At 54.3% G+C, this 16,759-nt stretch overlaps 1 protein-coding gene across 1 annotated transcript; it reads right to left on the bottom strand.

The window, feature by feature from the left end:
* Positions 1-12,451: 12,451 nt before the first annotated feature.
* On the bottom strand, positions 12,452-16,271 carry FOXF1 (forkhead box F1). Its single transcript, XM_068992194.1, has 2 exons — positions 15,281-16,271; positions 12,452-13,844 (listed from the first exon to the last, which is right to left on the bottom strand). The coding sequence occupies exons 1-2, from the start codon at positions 16,269-16,271 to the stop codon at positions 13,684-13,686; spliced, it is 1,152 nt and encodes a 383-aa protein (XP_068848295.1). The 3' UTR covers positions 12,452-13,683.
* Positions 16,272-16,759: the final 488 nt, after the last annotated feature.

The raw sequence follows: 16,759 nt of genomic DNA, 5'->3' as shown, positions 1-16,759 counted from the left end.
TTCACATAATAAGAGAATAATGGAAAATGAGCACTTGATAAGTTGCTGAGACTGCATGAACCTTTTTAAGTGGCTCTGCCGTGACTCCTGGGTCCCATCCTGTTTGCTGAGCAGTGGTGCAGCTCTGCCTGCGATGTGAGGAGACTCGACCACGCTGGAGCAGCACCCTCTCCAGAAACCCAGCCTCCGCTCTGCACGGGGGCCAGGTCCTGGGGCTGTGCCATCTCTGCTGTCAGTCCCTATGATATCGTGGAGCCTCTCTGGGCATTTGTGTCCTCGGCTTTATAGTGAGAGGGTCAAGCGTGTTGTTCCTAAGGCCTGGCCAGTTCTAACGTCCTGTTTCTTTTGAGGTTCACTGCTCGCCATCACTTAGATTTTTCCACTCTGGAAATTTGGGGCTGTCAGAAGTATTGTACAAAGGGTGTCATCCCTCACCCCACTACGTAAGCAGCCTTTATATTGCCTCTTATTTACCTCTGGTCTTTCCTCTGCACAGTAGTAAAACACAGCTAGCATTAACACACGTGCTTCAGAACCACACAGATTTGGCCAGGAGCATCTGCCTTGCCACTGCCGGGCACCTCCTCTCTGAGCTTCCACATGCTCAGCTGTGAATGGACATAGTGACAGGATCTCCTCTACATTTGTTATTTTGAAGGGTGAATAAAGCAGCTTGGATTTCTAAATCATTGTTGTTCAGTCACTAAGTTGTGTCCAACTCTTTGTGATCCCATGGACTGCAGTACACCAGGCTTCCCTGCCCTTCACTGTCTCCTGGAGTTTGCTCAAATTCATGTGCATTATGTCAGTGATGCTAAATAATACCACATGTAAAAATAAATTCCGGGCTAATTAAGTATCTGAACATAAAAATAAATGTAAAGGAATTTGGGGATAATAGAAGAGAATGTTTTCTAATGTTGGGTTAGGAAGGGATGGACAAGACGTTGAATTTAAGGAAGAGCTTTTTCCTTCATCCCCCTTGGAATCCGTATGAGCCCTCTAGGATGAGCTGTCTTCTGGGCGCTTCTCCAGGCTGCAGTGTTAACCCTTGTGTTTTCTGCATTATGATTTCTGTATGTTCTCTAAAATTTGTCACTATGCATGGACGATTTTATTTAGCATTACTTATCTGAATGCAGAGTTCCAAAGAATAGCAAGGAGAGATAAGAAAGCCTTCCTCAGTGATCAATGCAAAGAAATAGAGGAAAACAAAAAAATGGGAAAGACTAAAGATTTCTTCAAGAAAATTAGGGATACCAAGGGAACATTTCATGCAAAGATGGGCTCGATAAAAGGACAGAAATGGTATGGACCTAACAGAAGCAGAAGATATTAAGGAGAGGTGGCAAGAATACACAGAAGAACTGTACGAAAAAGATCTTCATGACCCAGATAATCACGATGGTGTGATCACTCACCTAGAGCCAGACATCCTGGAATGTGAAGTCAAGTGGGCCTTAGAAAGCATCACTACGAACAAAGCTAGTGGAGATGATGGAATTCCAGTTGAGCTATTTCAAATCCTGGAAGATGATGCTGTGAAAGTGCTGCACCCAATATGTTAGCAAATTTGGAAAACTCAGCAGTGGCCACAGGACTGGAAAAGTTCAGTTTTCATTCCAATTCCAAAGAAAGGCAATGCCAAAGAATGCTCAAACTACCGCACAATTGCACTCATCTCACACGCTAGTAAAGTAATGCTCAAAATTCTCCAAGCCAGGCTTCAGCAGTACATGAACCGTGATGTTCAAGCTGGTTTTAGAAAAGGCAGAGGAACCAGAGATCAAATTGCCAACATCTGCTGGATCATTGAAAAAGCAAAAGAGTTCCAGAAAAACATCTATTTCTGCTTTATTGACTATGCCAAAGCCTTTGACTGTGTGGGTCACAATAAACTGTGGAAAATTCAGAAAGAGATGGGAATACCAGACCACCTGACCTGCCTCTTGAGAAACCTATATGCAGGTCAGGAAGCAACAGTTAGAACTGGACGTGGAACAACACACTGGTTCTAAATAGGAAAAGGAGTATGTCAAGACTGTATATTGTCACCCTGCTTATTTAAGTTATATGCAGAGCACATCAAGAGAAACGCTGAGCTAGACAAAGCACAAGCCAGAATCAAGATTGGCGGGAGAAATATCAATAACCTCAGATATGCAGATGACACCACCCTTATGGCAGAAAGTGAAGAGGAACTAAAAGCCTCTTAATGAAAGTGAAAGAGGAGAGTAAAAAAGTTCACTTAAAGCTCAACATTCAGAAAACTACTATCATGGCATCTGGCCCCTTCACTTCATGGGAAATAGATGGGGAAACAGTGCAAACAGTGTCAGACTTTATTTTAGGGGGTTCTAAAATCACTGCAGATGGTGATTGAAGCCATGAAACTAAAAGACGTTTACTCCTTGAAAGGAAAGTTATATCCAAGCTAGACAGCATATTCAAAAGCAGAGACATTACTTTGCCAACAAAGGTCCGTCTAGTCAAGGCTATGGCTTTTCCAGTGGTCATGTATGGATGTGAGACTTGGATTATAAAGAAAGCTGAGCGCTGAAGAATTGATGCTTTTGAACTGTGGTGTTGGAGAAGACTCTTGAGAGTCCCTTGGACTGCAAAGAGATCCAACCAGTCCATTCTAAAGGAGATCAGTCCTGGGTGTTCTTTGGAAGGAATGATGCTAAAGCTGAAACTCCAGTACTTTGGCCACCTCATGCGAAGAGTTGACTCATTGGAAAAGACTCTGATGCTGGCAGGGACTGGGGGCAGGAGGAGAAGGGGATGACAGAGGATGAGATGGCTGGATGGCATCACTGACTTGATGGATGTGAGTTTGGATGAACTCTGGGAGTTGGTGATGGACAGGGAGGCCTGGCGTGCTGCAATTCATGGGGTCGCAAAGAGTCGGATACAGCTGAGCAACTGAACTGAACTGAACTGAAATCATTCTTGGAGTGTTACAGCATGTGTCTCCTATGTCTAAAATCAGCTTCTGGACTGCTCAGGGTAGCACTTAGTGGCCTCTCAGTACGTGCAGGTGAGCAGGTCCACCCTAGTCCTTGGAGTCTGGCCACCCAGTGCAGACAAGTAACATGTGTGCCATGTTCTCTGTGGGCCCAGGTCTCAGCACACACTGTCTCAGCTGTGAAGCAGTGCACAGCGTTCTACCCATTTCTGCAAATGAGAAGAGTAAGGCCACTTAGGGGGCAGTGGTGCCCCCACCTGGCCCCACAGCCAGTTCTGGCAGTGCTGAGCCTGGTATAGATGGTCACTTCAGGTCTCAGCCCGCTTCTGCCCCCATCTCACACCTGGGCCGTCTGGACTGGAGGCTCCCCAAGGCCAGGACTGCACATCCCAGCGGACAAGAGCTCTGCCTTTTGAGAGTGCCTTACCTGCACCAGCAGATGGGCGACTTACAGATGAAACGGGGCTCTCAGAAGGCGTGACCGGCTTGTTCAAGGCTCCAGACCCAGGTGAGGTGGTCACTTGGATCCCAGCCTCTGCCCCCAAAACCCTGCCGGCTTCCTGCATTATCAGTTGGCCGTCCACACCTGCTGATTCCTCACCATCCCTGGGTTCAACCAACTGAGAATTTTGACTACAGGATGCGTTACCCATAGATATGGAAGGCCGAATGTATGACACAATTTTATACAAGGGACTTGTGTGTCAGTGGATTTTGGTATCTACAGCCACTTCTGGAAGCAGTTGCACAGATACCAAGGGATGACTGTATCTTAACCTCCAGCAAAGGAGCCAGGATGGCACTGTTCACCGCACCCTCCCCAACCCAGCCCCCAACCCCTGAGCTGCCAGGAAGTGGGGGAGCCACCCCCTTAGACTCTGAGGGGAGGGGTCCTGCCACAACTTCTGTAGGTGTGCCCTCCTCTCATCCTTCAGCCATCGTTTGGCCACCCCGGTTCCCCTCCAGTGACACACACAGACCTGCTCTCAGGTGCCGCAGAGGGGGAAAGAGGCATGATGACACAGGCTGCAAGCAGGGACGGCTGGGGGTCAGCTACCCAGGAAAGGAGAGCCTGTGTGGCTGAAACCACAACCGTGCACGTTTGTGAAGAGAGATATAGGTGAGAAGATAAATGTCAGATGAGAGCAACGGTTAGAAAGCATAATCAGGTGCAGGGGATAGGAAACATGGGGCAAATCCAGCTCCCCGTTCACACCCACAGCAGACATCAGTGACAGATCCCAGCACTCCACCTGGCCAAGCTTCAGAAAACTGCACTGGGGTTTAAGGAACCAGGGCCAGATATGAGATACCAGTATGAAATAATGAAGCTGTCTGCATCTTGGCCAAAGGAGCAAAACAGGTTCCTTCCCTGCATCTCTTCTTTTTATTCCTCGGGAGCATGGCCACACATTGCCATCTGCCCTCCCCCACAGGCTCCAGGGAAGCACCTGGCTTGCAGAGGATACTTCCAGATCTTCAGTCCTCACACCCCCTGCACTCAGCAGAAATAACCGAGTGGGGATTGCTACACTCCCGCCCCCTGTATCTGAATCTAACCTGTCCAGTGTTCCACATACAACAGGTACTATGGGCTCTCTGGTCATTTTCAAAGTGGATTCTTTGAGGGGTAGGGCTACTGTGGGGAGGTCTGTCTTCAAAATAAATCTTACACAAAACTCCATACTTGAAAGCAGGAAGAGGTCAACGAGCAGCCTAACGAACAATCACTTTCCACAGTATGCCGTAGGGGGCACTGCCCACCTGACCCCTCCCCCGTCCTGGAGCTGGGAGTTGGGTGACATCTTCTGCTGGTGTCTTGTGTCTTCCCTCCTGAGAAGAATGCCTCTAACTTGTTGAGCTGTTTTAAGTGCTATGGAAGTTGTAGAATGCCACCCAAAGTTCTTTAACAGCCCCATTGAGAGAAGAGATCTGTGCAGATCCCCTTGAATCTGGGCTCTGAGACAAGTGGGTGAACACTGTCGAACACCTTTCCTGAGGAGGCCACGGAACTGGCAGCTTCCATCCCATCTTCTTGGGACACTTGTTCTTAGAGCCCAACCCAAGCTGCCCATGGAGAGGGCACACAGAGAGGAACCAGTGCTGCCAGCCCACCAGCCTCATGGGTGTGCCATCTTGGAAGTGAGTCCCAGCCCCAGAAGAGCTGTCTCAGCCAATGCCTGCTGGAGCAGACACGGGCTGGTTCCACTGAACTTTGCCCAGATTGCAGTCAGGAGTGAAGTGGGTGATTTTTGCTGCTTTCAGTTTGGAGGGTAATTTGTTCTTCATTAATGATCAGTTGCACAGTTTCATTTATATTATAATGATGTTAATGTATAACATATTTATAAATACACTTACATTACTGAAGGTGTAATTTAGAAATACAAGTTAAATAGATAACGCTAATGCATAATTTCACCTGATCCTCATAGGCACTTTCAAGGGACATTGCTATTCACAGGCTGGCAACTTGCCCACAGTTACCCAGCTTTGGCAGTGAAGCCAGGAGTCAGGATGTAGCTGGTCGTAGGCTGAACCAGGATTATCTGTGTATATTCTATCCCATCCCTGTGCGTCACGGTCGCCTGACCACCTGAGGTGGAAAGAGGCAGACAAAACCGGGTTGTTTTCTAGAAGAAGGATTGGTTGGGGGGGGGGGGGGGAGATTCCCCCAGGGCACGTACATGCTAGTGGCAGACACAGCCCTGGGGCTGGGGTCTGCTCAGTTTGGGAGCCTGCAGGGGAGTCTCCTGGCAGCAGGCAGGAGGTTTGGTCCACATCCTGTATCAAGTCTATCCTGTCAGTTGTGATCTGCATGTCCCTGCTGGAAGCCTGCCATCTGCCGGTCACCGGGCCAGCCTCTCCTCTTGCTAGAAATAGACCCATGTGTTATTGCCTGGATAGGTGAGAGACTCAGGCACTGAGTTTCACTGGCTTGCTCCCTGGTGCGAGGCAGAGCCCCTTGTCCCCCACCCCACCGTGCCCTCCCCTCTGTGTTCCCATCGCCTCCTCAATCCCTGTCATCATCCAAGGTTTTCACTGGAGACTGCCTGGGCAATCTTTCAAACATGCAGAGACTTCTAAACAGTGGAACCCACACTCCTGTTCCTCTAGTGGGGCAGGATTTCTTCCTGTGAATGGAATTCTTTATTTTCAACGTCCATAAATCCACAAAGGTTATGATGGGAGCTGACATGTGACCATGTAATGTGGACATTTTGGACTTAGGATTGTTTGGAAGCAGTAAACTCAGACCCTGAAGTGCTGAGTTGTGAGCAAACTAAAACATCCCTCCCTGCCTCTGAGGGTGGATTCTCTCACTTAACCCTTAGAAGAATCCCGCAGAGCAGGCCTTGTCGTCCCCACTCTCTGGGTGCAGAAGGTGCAGCTCCCAGAGTTTATCCAACTTGATGAGGTCACACAGCAGAGCTGGCCTTCAGCCCCAGGGCCTCTCCCCACCATCAAGGGAGAAGCCTGTCCTCTAGGGAGACATGGATCCATCACCTCTCGCCCACCAGCAGGCCCCCTGGGGAGCTGGGAGACACGGTGGCCCATGGGGACAGCAGAGGCAGTTGCTTTGGTGGTGGAAGTACGTGGGGTGGGAGCCATACACACCAGGGTTTGCCGTGAGTCCCGCTTCCACAGGCCCTCGCCGTGTCCTCAGGCAGAGTGCTTGCCCTCTCTTGGTTTCTTCACCTATCAGCCCTTCATAGAGTCTCTGATTCACTGAATGCTTTGAGAGAAGTGCCCCTACCATGACCCCCATCTTACAGACAGGGAAGCTGAGGTGTAGAGGAGGCTGAGCCATCGCAACCACCCAAGCTCACAGCTGGGAGTAGCGGAGTCAGGACTCGGACTCAGGCCCTCTGACTCCCCGGGTCTCCACCACTGGGCTTGTCATCCTTCTCCAGGGACAGCAGAGTCTCCGTGTGCAGGGAGACATCTCCTGGGGCTGACATGCTGTCTCCAGGGATGGGTTTGAATCCGTGTTTGCTTTCTTAACATTCACTTTTCTACAGTTTATTTATTTTAAATAAGCTCTCTCATTTGTGTAATTAGGAAAAGAGTAAATTCATTTTATTTGACCCTCTCCCAAAAAATGCCAGCTGCCCCTCAACAAAAGTCCAAGGTCCTAACACCTCAAAATCGGATTCACGTGCACAGCTTCTGGCCACGTTCATGAGATCCGGTTTCGCGGAGGGCCCTTGCTGTTGTCCCAGCGCAAACTGCAAAGTGGACAGCAGGGGGCGCTGCCGCCCCAGAAGCAGCCAGCGGCGGAATTCCCGGGCCCTCAGAGGCGCTGCCTCTCCCGAGGATGGTCCCTGCTCACCCGCACACCCCTAGCTCTCCTCCAGCGAAGGACTCGCTGGGCCTCGCACCATTTGGACAGAGATGGCCCGCCGTCCCTGCTCACCTGAGTTGGGACCGTGAGAAGGTGTTACTGCAGGATCCAGAAACGTGGGCCTGCTGAACTCTGGGACTTGGTTTGAAACAGAAACGTTGTACCCTCTTCCAGGGGACATCCCAGGGCCTAGACACAGTAGGGCTCCCGGAGTCCCGGCCTCCTCCCTGGCTTTAATGAGACGAACCTGGGGGGCGTATCACCACTGTTACTCCTCAGCCACTGTCCGTCCAGCCGCAGTGCTTCTCCTGGGCTGCAAGCCCGCTGACACAAGGCACTGTGGGAAATTAGCCGCAGGGCGCGGCCGCCACCTGCCCCCAGCGCCTCCGTCCTCTCAACAGGCTCACCCCGTGCGCGTCCTCAGACAGCCTGGTCTGTAAGTCAGAGGGGACCTTGGTGCCCATGCCAGCAGGCACACGTGCTCAGTCGATCAGTCGTGTCCGACTCTGCGACCCCATGGACTGTACCCCACCAGGCTCCTCTGTCCGAGAGACTCTCCAGGGGATCCTCCCTACCCAGGGATCAAGCCCGAGTCTCGAGTCTTGAGTCTTCTGCACCGGCAGGCGGATTCTTTACCACTGTGCCCACTTGGGAAGCCCAACCATCCAACATCAGGGACGTAAACCGCGCCAGCTTTCTGCCCCTACTCAGGGCTTGGGTGCCTTGGCCTTGGCGCACATCACCCCTTCGGGGTGTTGGCATGACCGACCCCAAATATCCTCGGGCTGGAAACTGTGCTGGTCTGTGGATCTGTGACAGCAACGGTGTGTCAGCCGCTGAGTCCTGTCTGAGCCAGTGGCAAAGGGTAGTGGATGCTCGGCATTCTGAACGAGGGAATCTGTGCCAGCTCGCCCCCTGCCCATGTGTCTTGGCAAAACAGTATTCCACATTTGCAGACTCAGGTGTCCCTCTCCCCTGCCCATCCCCAAGGCCCAGAAATCAGTGCGGCTGTGGGCCCACAGTAAGTCAGTGTTCCATCACAGCTTGCCAGCGGGAGATGCTAAGCAAGCCCCTCCCTCCTTAAAACAGCTCAGAACTCTGAGCCATCAATGCCCAGAAGATCCCAGAAGCAGAGCAAGAGGCTGTAGCCAAACGTCCTGCTCCAACTGGCCTCTCTTGTCTTGAGCTTCAACTTTTGTTTGAGTTTTTCTCCACTGGACTAGGGGGAGTTGAGGAAGTGAAGGGATCTCTCAAGGGGGGCTATGGTGGGAACACATGAAAACCAGGTTCATCGTCCCAGAGAGGAGGTGAATGTCAGGGGTCTGAGCTGGGGCTGCTCGGAGAGCTTCCGCACCCCATCCAAAGGCCAGCATGGGGATCAGAGAGACCCCAGTCCCCTGTGCAGACCCTGCCCATCATCATTTCCTCAGCACAGGTAGGAAGCTGGATCGTGGACCAGACTTCGACTTCTCCATTTTTTCACTAGGCCTCGTGGCTGGAGGAAAATGGGTGTCCAGGAGCCACGTGGTATTAATACAGTGGTTGGGAACATGGGCTTTGCATTCAGTTCCACCTCTTACCAGGACTGTCTGGATAAAATCCCCTAACCTCCCCAAGCTGGTTTCTTCACCTGGAAACGGGAGCAGTGAGTTATAGGATCTGCATAGGAGGGCCGCTGAGGAGGTAAATGGAGGTGCCATGTAAAGAGGATGGCCACAGGCCAGCCGGGGCACCTCCTGAATGTGAGCGAGCCCTGTGTCTGCGAGCCCTGGCTCCAGGCACTCTGCTCAGCTGCTTCTCCATTAACACCACAAGCCGGCTGGGCCGCTGGACGGGAGGGGGCAGCAGAGGCCACGGTGAGGCATCTTCTCCTAGGCTTTCTCAGGAGCCCAGAGAACTTCAGAGGAGAGACTCTAAACTTGGTGCCCATCAGGACCCCCTGGAAGTCTGTGGGCCTGAGGATTCCTGGGTCCCTCCTCCAGAGGTTCTAACGCAGTGACTCAGCACACACACACATACCCCCCACCCACAGTTGGAGCAGACAGACAGCCCTGGTGTTTCTGATGAGGGCAGTCCCTGAGTCACTCTCTCAGAAGGGAAGCCCTTGAGCTCAGGGGTCTCCTGACCAGAGGTTAGGAGGTCCTGGGGTGGGTCCTTATCGGAACCCCTGATTCAACCCCATGTCAGAGTCCATCTCTTGAGCTAAATGGGATGATGTCTTCCTCCTCCCTGGGAAGGGAGAGAACGAATGTCCAGGTGCATCCTATTGGAAGATGGGGAGTCCAGCAGTCCCCAGGCTGGATACTCAAGCCCCTGAGAGGGTGGCCTTGTAAAATACTAGTTCTTGCATCTTGTTTGGTACCCATCCCCACAATGAAGGGGAGAAGGATAAGAAATGCCTGGACCTCATAGCCATTCCCATCTGGGCACCCCAGAGCTAGGCTGTCTTGCTCCCGACAGGCATCACCTCACTGACCACCGTGCCCATAGGTCTACATGACATTACTATTAGACAGGAGGAAAAGTGAGGCTCAGAGGTGACGTGGCTTGCCCGGGTCAAGCCTTGCGGGGCTGGGGCTCCAGCTCCGTCCTTGCGTCCTTGCACTACCTCCAGGAGTGCTGCCAGCGGCGAGCCAAGCTTTCAGTACCTCACCCTCCCCAACCCTACCCCTGCAGTTTCGCCCCAAGAGCCAAGAAAGCAGCAGGACCCGGCGGGCACTTTCCCTTCCATCTGAAGCGCACACCCTGAGTGCAGACTGGTCCCCGGGCCTGCCTCCGCCAGGGGCCAGGGAGCCAGGACACAGCGCCAAGGCGCTGCTGCAGCTGCTGCCTGGGGCCGCCATGGCCTGCAGCCGAGGCGCGGCTGTGTCCAGGGCGTCAGCCCCTCGCGGAGAGCTGCAGGGAGCTGCAGCCGAGGCGGGATGTGTCATCTTCTTATAGAAACCCTATCGAGTTTTGTCCTGGCCGCTTCCCCACCCCCAGGCCTGTTACTTTGGGGGGTATTCATACCTGTAGGGTATCTCGTCTGCATTGTTCCAGGACAAACCCTAAAGGTATGCACAGGACTTTTGAATTAATTCTCTGGAGGATGTTCCTAAGCTAGAAGTATACGCACCCACACCCAAGGCAGGGCGTGTGACCACCTTAGAAGCGCATTTGCGTTGTAGGCTGGTAACTTGCACGAATTGTGCAGGCTTTTGTGTTGGCACATAGCAGTGGGAGCTTCATCCCGCAGTTCTGGCATGAGCCAGACCAAAATGGGCCTTGGGTCGGCCTCCGCAAGAGCAAATGCAGTCCTGCAAAGCAGGCCTGTGAAATCTTGGTTGTGGATGTGGAAGCAGTTACGCCTGTAGAATCTGGCCCTTCCGGGTTTGTCCGAAGCCAGACTCTCCTCTCTGAGAGGAAGGCTGGACTTTTCTCTCAGCCCCAGGCCCCAGGTCAGGCCCATCCCGGATCCCTGGGCTCCCCAGGGCCGGCTTTCCTGCCCCAGATCCCTCTGGATGCCTCCCATCCAGCCTGGCAGGGATGTGAGCGCGCTGGGAGATCCCGCTGAAATGAAGGCGCTGCAGGGGAGACGAACAGGAAAACCGGGGTTCACTGCCACCCCGGACTCTGGTCCAGTGGCGCCAAAGCCCTGCATTACCAGGGCGCACAAAGGCCTCTGGCTCGCCAAGGAGCCAAGGGAGTGGGTGCGGGGTCTGGAGACGCCTCAGCAGAAGACCGGGGCACGCGCCGACTGGGCCGGCATTGGGTTTCTCCTAATCAGCCCCACTTCCCCGGAGCCTCCATTCTAATTGGGGCGCAGGCTCCAACGGAGGAAGGAGGGGGCCCCTCCCGCCTGCCCGCCGAGGTTGTCTGGATCCCTAGTGCAGCGGCTCCCGCACCGGAGGCCTGAGGGTTTTTCTCTGGCCGGGTTCTCCAGGGCATCAGTGGGGGCAGGGGATAAGGAGAGGCGGCCTCCGCCCCAAAGACAGGGCCTACTCCGTCCTCGGTGAAGCTGCTCCCCAAGCGCTGCCCGCCGCTCCCGCTGCCTGAGACCCGAGGGACAAAGTCGCCGGCTTCTTCCTGTCCCCTTTATCTCCGCGTTATAGATAGCTGTTAGTTTGGGCATTAATTGCCCAGGCGAGTTTATTGATAATTTTGATGTAACAGAGCACCGCAGAAATTGCCCTCATGTCCAAAATGTCAAATTTGAGAAGAACCAGGTTCAGAGGCTCATGACCCCACGACGCGGAGAAACTGTGGTGGGTCTTGAACGGCTGCACCGGCAATGTGACTTTATTGTGTTTGTTTTCCTAGGTAGCTGGGAGTTGGAATAGAAAGAGGGTCAGTAGGGGAGACAGGCTTTTTAAAATGGATTTCCCCCTAATGATTTAGGGGGGAAACGTGCCTGTCACCTTGCTCTCCCACCAACACAGCCTTTTTCTTGCTCAAAGTTTATTTGCTTCACCATTGGGGAAAACCAAGTGTAGGGCACCAAAAAAAAAAAAAATCCTATCAAAAAAATAACACCTTAGAAGATGCTCCATGATCGATAACAGTTGGAAACAGTAAAGTTTGAAACTCAAAATACATTTCTCATTGGTCCTGGAGTGACCAAAAAGAAAGTGTAAAATGTTGTATATACATATATGTACGCACACACACACATATATATGTATGTTTTTCCCTGGGGGAGGGAAAACTACAGTTTTTTTTAAGTTTATTTTTTTTTAAACAAGAAATGACATTTAGAGGGGCAAAGGGCTCTTTTTAAAAAACAGAAGCCAAGAAAAATAGTTACTCTTGTCCAGATTTCACTTCAATGTGAAATGAAGAGTGAAAAGAGAAGGATTGGCCAACAAATAAAAAGGGGAAAAAAAGATTAAGAATCATCCATACTTGAAATACAAAAAAGAAAAAAAATAAGACTAGCGATCCCAGGCTGGTTACTGTCTATATTTTGAAGATATTCTGCAATCCCAATAAAATACTCATGCAATTTTATTTCTAGTTGATACAATATAAGGCCATATACAAATGTTATACATTTTTATTTTGTTCTTTTTTAGGAAAAAATACACAAAAGGCAAAAACATCCTCAAATTGTCATTTTTATACAGTGCAGAAGGAAATTTAAAATACGTGTCACAAACGCTGCACCCCAGCAGCCAAAATACTAAAAAAAGGGGGGGGGAAGTCCTTCATTTTATATATATATATTTATATAAAACATATGGAAATTTGTCTTTACACAGATCAGACTTAGTTTCAAATTTACAATGGATATCTAAAAAAAAATTCTACGCGGCAAATATTGCCAACAAAGTTACACCATTAATACTGATAAACGGAGGCGCCTATGCGGTGTTTCGATTATTAGGGAAAGAAAGTAGAATAAATAACAGGATGAGCCTTGCTATCGTTTTTTTTAAAAAGTGCCTTAACCTTTCTGCGTCACCGCAATCCTGACTCAGGGCGCTCTGCGGGCCTTCCCCGTCCCCACGGCGCCCTGCCTGCCTCACGCTCCCACCAGAAGGTTTACAGTAGAGATCGGAGACAGCTGGGTCTCGGGAGAAAAAACACCCACCAAACAAGTCAAAACAAAGTTCGAAACCAAACCAAAAAAAGCCTGAAGAGAAGGACGGAGAGGAAGGCGGAGGAGGACGGTGGCAGAGGCCGGGAGAGCCGCCTGCTTCTGGGTTCCTGGTTACTTTCCTAAGATGAGCAGTGGCTTCAGAAATGCAAGTTACTCGCACAAGGATCCACCTGTGGCTGACGGGAGGACTTCTGAGGTGGGGAGGGAGAGGGCGACTTCTTGTCGGCCCCTCCTTTCCCTACAAGAGACGGGTCTAAAAAGGAGACGCGCATTCCAAGACATTCTTTCCAAAAAAATTAAAAATAAAACGATAAATACTCAACCAAAAAATAAACGTATTTGATAATGACGGTTTCACACGTTTGCCTTTCTCCTAAAAACCTTCCCCGACGTTTGCCGTTGGAGGGGGAGATGGGGAGAGACCATAGCAGAAATGCGTGTTCAGATGTTGAGAGTTCTTCCCCAACACAGCACCTTCTCAGCCGGTTTCAGTCGGATCAAAAATAGATACTTATTTATCAACAGCTGCAGTCAGATCAGGCCCCCGCCATCACCATTAAAAAAACTGTTGAGGGAGCGGTGGTGGGGGGGAGGTGCCGACCTCGCTCGGTCTTTGCCTCACGGGATCCCTTTCCCAATAATCCGGTTGGGGAGGGGTCAAACCCTTTTCTTCTGCTGACGGTTATACCTCAAAAAAAAAAATAAAATAAAAATAAAGCAGTTTCTGGTGACGGGTTCCGAAGTCCCTGCGCCCAGCCGGCCCCTGCCCGGAGGGGCCCCGGAGCTGTGGCCTCACATGACGCAGGGCTTGATGTCTTGGTAGGTGACCTGCTGGTGGTAGTAGGAGCCGCCGCCGGCCGAGTGCATGGACGAGGATGCCATGGTGTTGAAAGAGAAGACGAACTCCTTTCGGTCACACATGCTGGGCGACTGCGAGTGATACCGTGGGATGCCTGCGGGGGCGAGGCGAGAGGAAAGGGGGCGTTAAAGGGTGGCCTCTGGAGGCCCGGGCTCCAGGTGGAAAAGCACCGTTACTGTGGGGCGCGCCCCGGGGACAGGCCTGCCTGGCTCGGCGCTGGGCCGAGGCCTCCCCACGTCCCAGTTCCCGGTTTCAGGTCTCAGTCGGGCCGGCACCCAGAGGGAAGATTCCCCAGACACGGTCAAGGATCCCTGCAACCCTGGGTGCCCGCTGCCCTGGCCTCTCTCTCCATGGACACTGAGCCTGGCTTGGGAGGCTTCCGGTGGCGGATGGGGAAGGGGTGAGAGGGGCCAGCAGAGAAGGTCCAGCGGCCTCCACTTCCAGGGCAGCCTGAGGCCTGGGCCTGGCGCCGGGCAGCCACCTTCCAGCCCCCGGAGGCGGCGGTGTCCCCAGAGCAGTGAGCCAGGCCAGCAGGGGCCAACACAGGGGCAAAGAGGGCTTCTCCAGAGGAAGGGTCTTCGGGGAGCGGAGCCTGCAGGACCTCTGGAACCCTGGCTGGAGTTTGAAGCAGCCCCAGTTGTGCGACCCCCGTGGAGAGAGCCCTCCATTCTCCAGGCCCGGCTCCTGCCTCCCGCTGGCTGCTGACAGCTGACTCCTGACAGGCCCCTGCTTGGATCCCTCCAAGCTCTTTCAAGAACCAGACCCAGAAGGCTACTAGCGCGTGTGGAGACGGAGGGTCCAGAGGAGAAGATGGCTGTGCATCTTTTTTTCTCAGGGGGGATTGGAAGCGGAGCGGTACCTGTGGGCCTGGAAACCTGGATCCTGAGAAACACAGTTTGTTGGGGCCCGCAGCTCAGACCTTCGATCTGGGCCCCTCTCAGCCTCTATTGCCACAAAAAGCCCCAAACTCAATGTTCGTACGCCCCAGGCCTGGTTCCCAAAAGGCCCGGCTCTGAGCTTCTGAGCGCCAGCGCCAAGCCCCACCGGCTTTGGGCCTAACTCTTCCGTCCTGCTCGGCTCAGAGCAGAGGCGGCTCTCCCAAAGCAGGGCGAGCGAGCCAGCTGCCCTGGGGACGGGCCAGCTCCATCCTGGGAACTTGCCCAGGTGTCAGGGGGCTAAGGGACCTGAGGAGACCTAGAAGATTGCAGTCTAAGTCTCTGAGGTGAGGATGGGGCCTACCTGGCCAGGCTGGGGCTGCCAGCACATATCCGGGCATTGAAACAGAAAGGAAAAGGGAATGTTAGTCTATGGGGGGACTCCAGGCTGCCCTCAGCCCTCAGACAGGGAGAGGTGGACAGAGAGACACCTTGGGGAGCTGAGGCCTCCATGGTGCAGCTTGGGGACTGGCGCCGCAGGCTCCAGACCAGGGCGCCAGCAGTCTGGGGGCTAGGTCTGTAGTGCGCTCACAGATGTCCACCCACACCTCTCCTACCGCCCAGTCCTGGGGACGGCTCGGGGCTCCCCACTCACCTTGCAGCTCAGCAGGGGCGTTGTGACTGTTCTGGTGCAGATACGGCTGGTCCAGGGAGTGCGTGGAGAGGCTGCCGGACAGGGGGTTGGCCGCGGGGTTGCAAGGGGACAGGGGCTGCTGCTTGATGTAGGAGGCGCTGCTGTTGAGCGCCGCCGAGGCAGAGGGAGGCCAGGCGGCCGCGGAGCCGGAGTAGACGGCGTGGGGCTCCATGACCCCGCCTGCCGCCCCGGGCAGCAGCGGGGAGGCGGGCACTGAGCCGTCGTGGTGCGGGTACTCGCCGGCCGCCGTGCCGCCGCAGCTGCCCATGTACGAGTGGCCGCCGTTGGCGGGCAGGTGGGGCACCGAGTGGCTGGGCAAAGCCATGCCGTCCACGTTGCCCGGCAAGTGGCCGTTCATCATGCCCAGACCTCCCTCCAGCGCCAGGCTGTTGGGCGGGCACGAGAGGCCGCCGGCAGAGCCCTGGAAGCTGTAGGTGTCCGGGAGGTGGTTGAAGCCGAGCCCGTTCATCATGCTGTACATGGGCTTGAGCGCCTGGCATTTCCTTCGGAAGCCGCGCGGCCGCCGCCGAAAGGAGCCCTCCTCGAACATGAACTCGCTGGCCGGGTCGATGGTCCAGTAGTGGCCCTTGCCCGGCCGCCCGAGGCCCTTGGGCAGCTTGATGAAGCACTCGTTGAGCGAGAGGTTGTGGCGCACGGAGTTCTTCCAGCCCTGGTAGGAGCCGCGGAAGAAGGGGAAGCGGCTCTGCAGGAACTGGTAGATCTCGCTGAGCGTCAGGCGCTTGGTGGGCGAGCTCTGGATGGCCATGACGATGAGCGCGATGTACGAGTAGGGCGGCTTCTCCGGGCGCCGGATGCCGGCGTTCGTCTTCTTGGCCTTGGACGGGCCGGACGACGCGGGGTCCATGGCCGCGCCGCCTCCCCCGCCGCCGCCGCCGCCGCCGCCGCCGCCGCCGCCGTGCGGTGGCTGCTGCTTCTCGGGCGCCGAAGACATCGGGTGGCTGCTGCCGCCGCCGCCGCTGCCGCTGCTGCTCTGCGCGGCCGACGAGTCGGGAGGAGGAGGAGGAGGAGGAAGGGGAGGGGGAGGGGGAGGGGGCCGAGGGGGAGGGGGCTGCGCGCGCGGGGCTGGCTACACCTCTGCCGTCATCGGCGGCCGCTTCTCCGGAGCGAGCCTCGGCGCGCCCTCCCCCGCCCGCCCGTCCTCCCCGAGGAGCGGCCGGGTCCGCGGGCGGTTGGCGCAGAGCCCCCCGCTCTCCCTCCCGCTCCCTCCTCCCCCTACTCTCCTCCCTCTTTCCCTCCCGCCCTCCCACAAGGGAAGGAGCCGAGCAGAGGCTGAGAGCAGCCTCTTTGCAGCCTGGGCGGAGGCCGCGAGGAAGCCCCCACTACACACACACACACACACACCGGTTTTTTTGAGGGGGGAGGCGCCCCCCTCTCGGGCCTGTGGCCGTGCGCCCCCGCGGGGAGCAGCGCTCGGTCCTC

The sequence above is a fragment of the Capricornis sumatraensis genome, chromosome 20 (assembly GCF_032405125.1).
Source record: "Capricornis sumatraensis isolate serow.1 chromosome 20, serow.2, whole genome shotgun sequence".
NCBI classification, from domain to species: domain Eukaryota; kingdom Metazoa; phylum Chordata; class Mammalia; order Artiodactyla; family Bovidae; genus Capricornis; species Capricornis sumatraensis.
Note: the sequence above shows the minus strand (reverse complement) of the source record. Positions and strands in the feature narration are given on the sequence as shown.

Bases quoted from the DNA above. Each gene is read 5' to 3' on its own strand.
- FOXF1 (XM_068992194.1), bottom strand. From the start codon at position 16,271: ATGTCTTCGGCGCCCGAGAAGCAGCAGCCACCGCACGGCGGCGGCGGC. The intron at 13,845-15,280 runs GTGAGTGGGGAG...TCGCCCCCGCAG, and splicing joins CGCCCCTGCTGAGCTGCAAG to GCATCCCACGGTATCACTCG.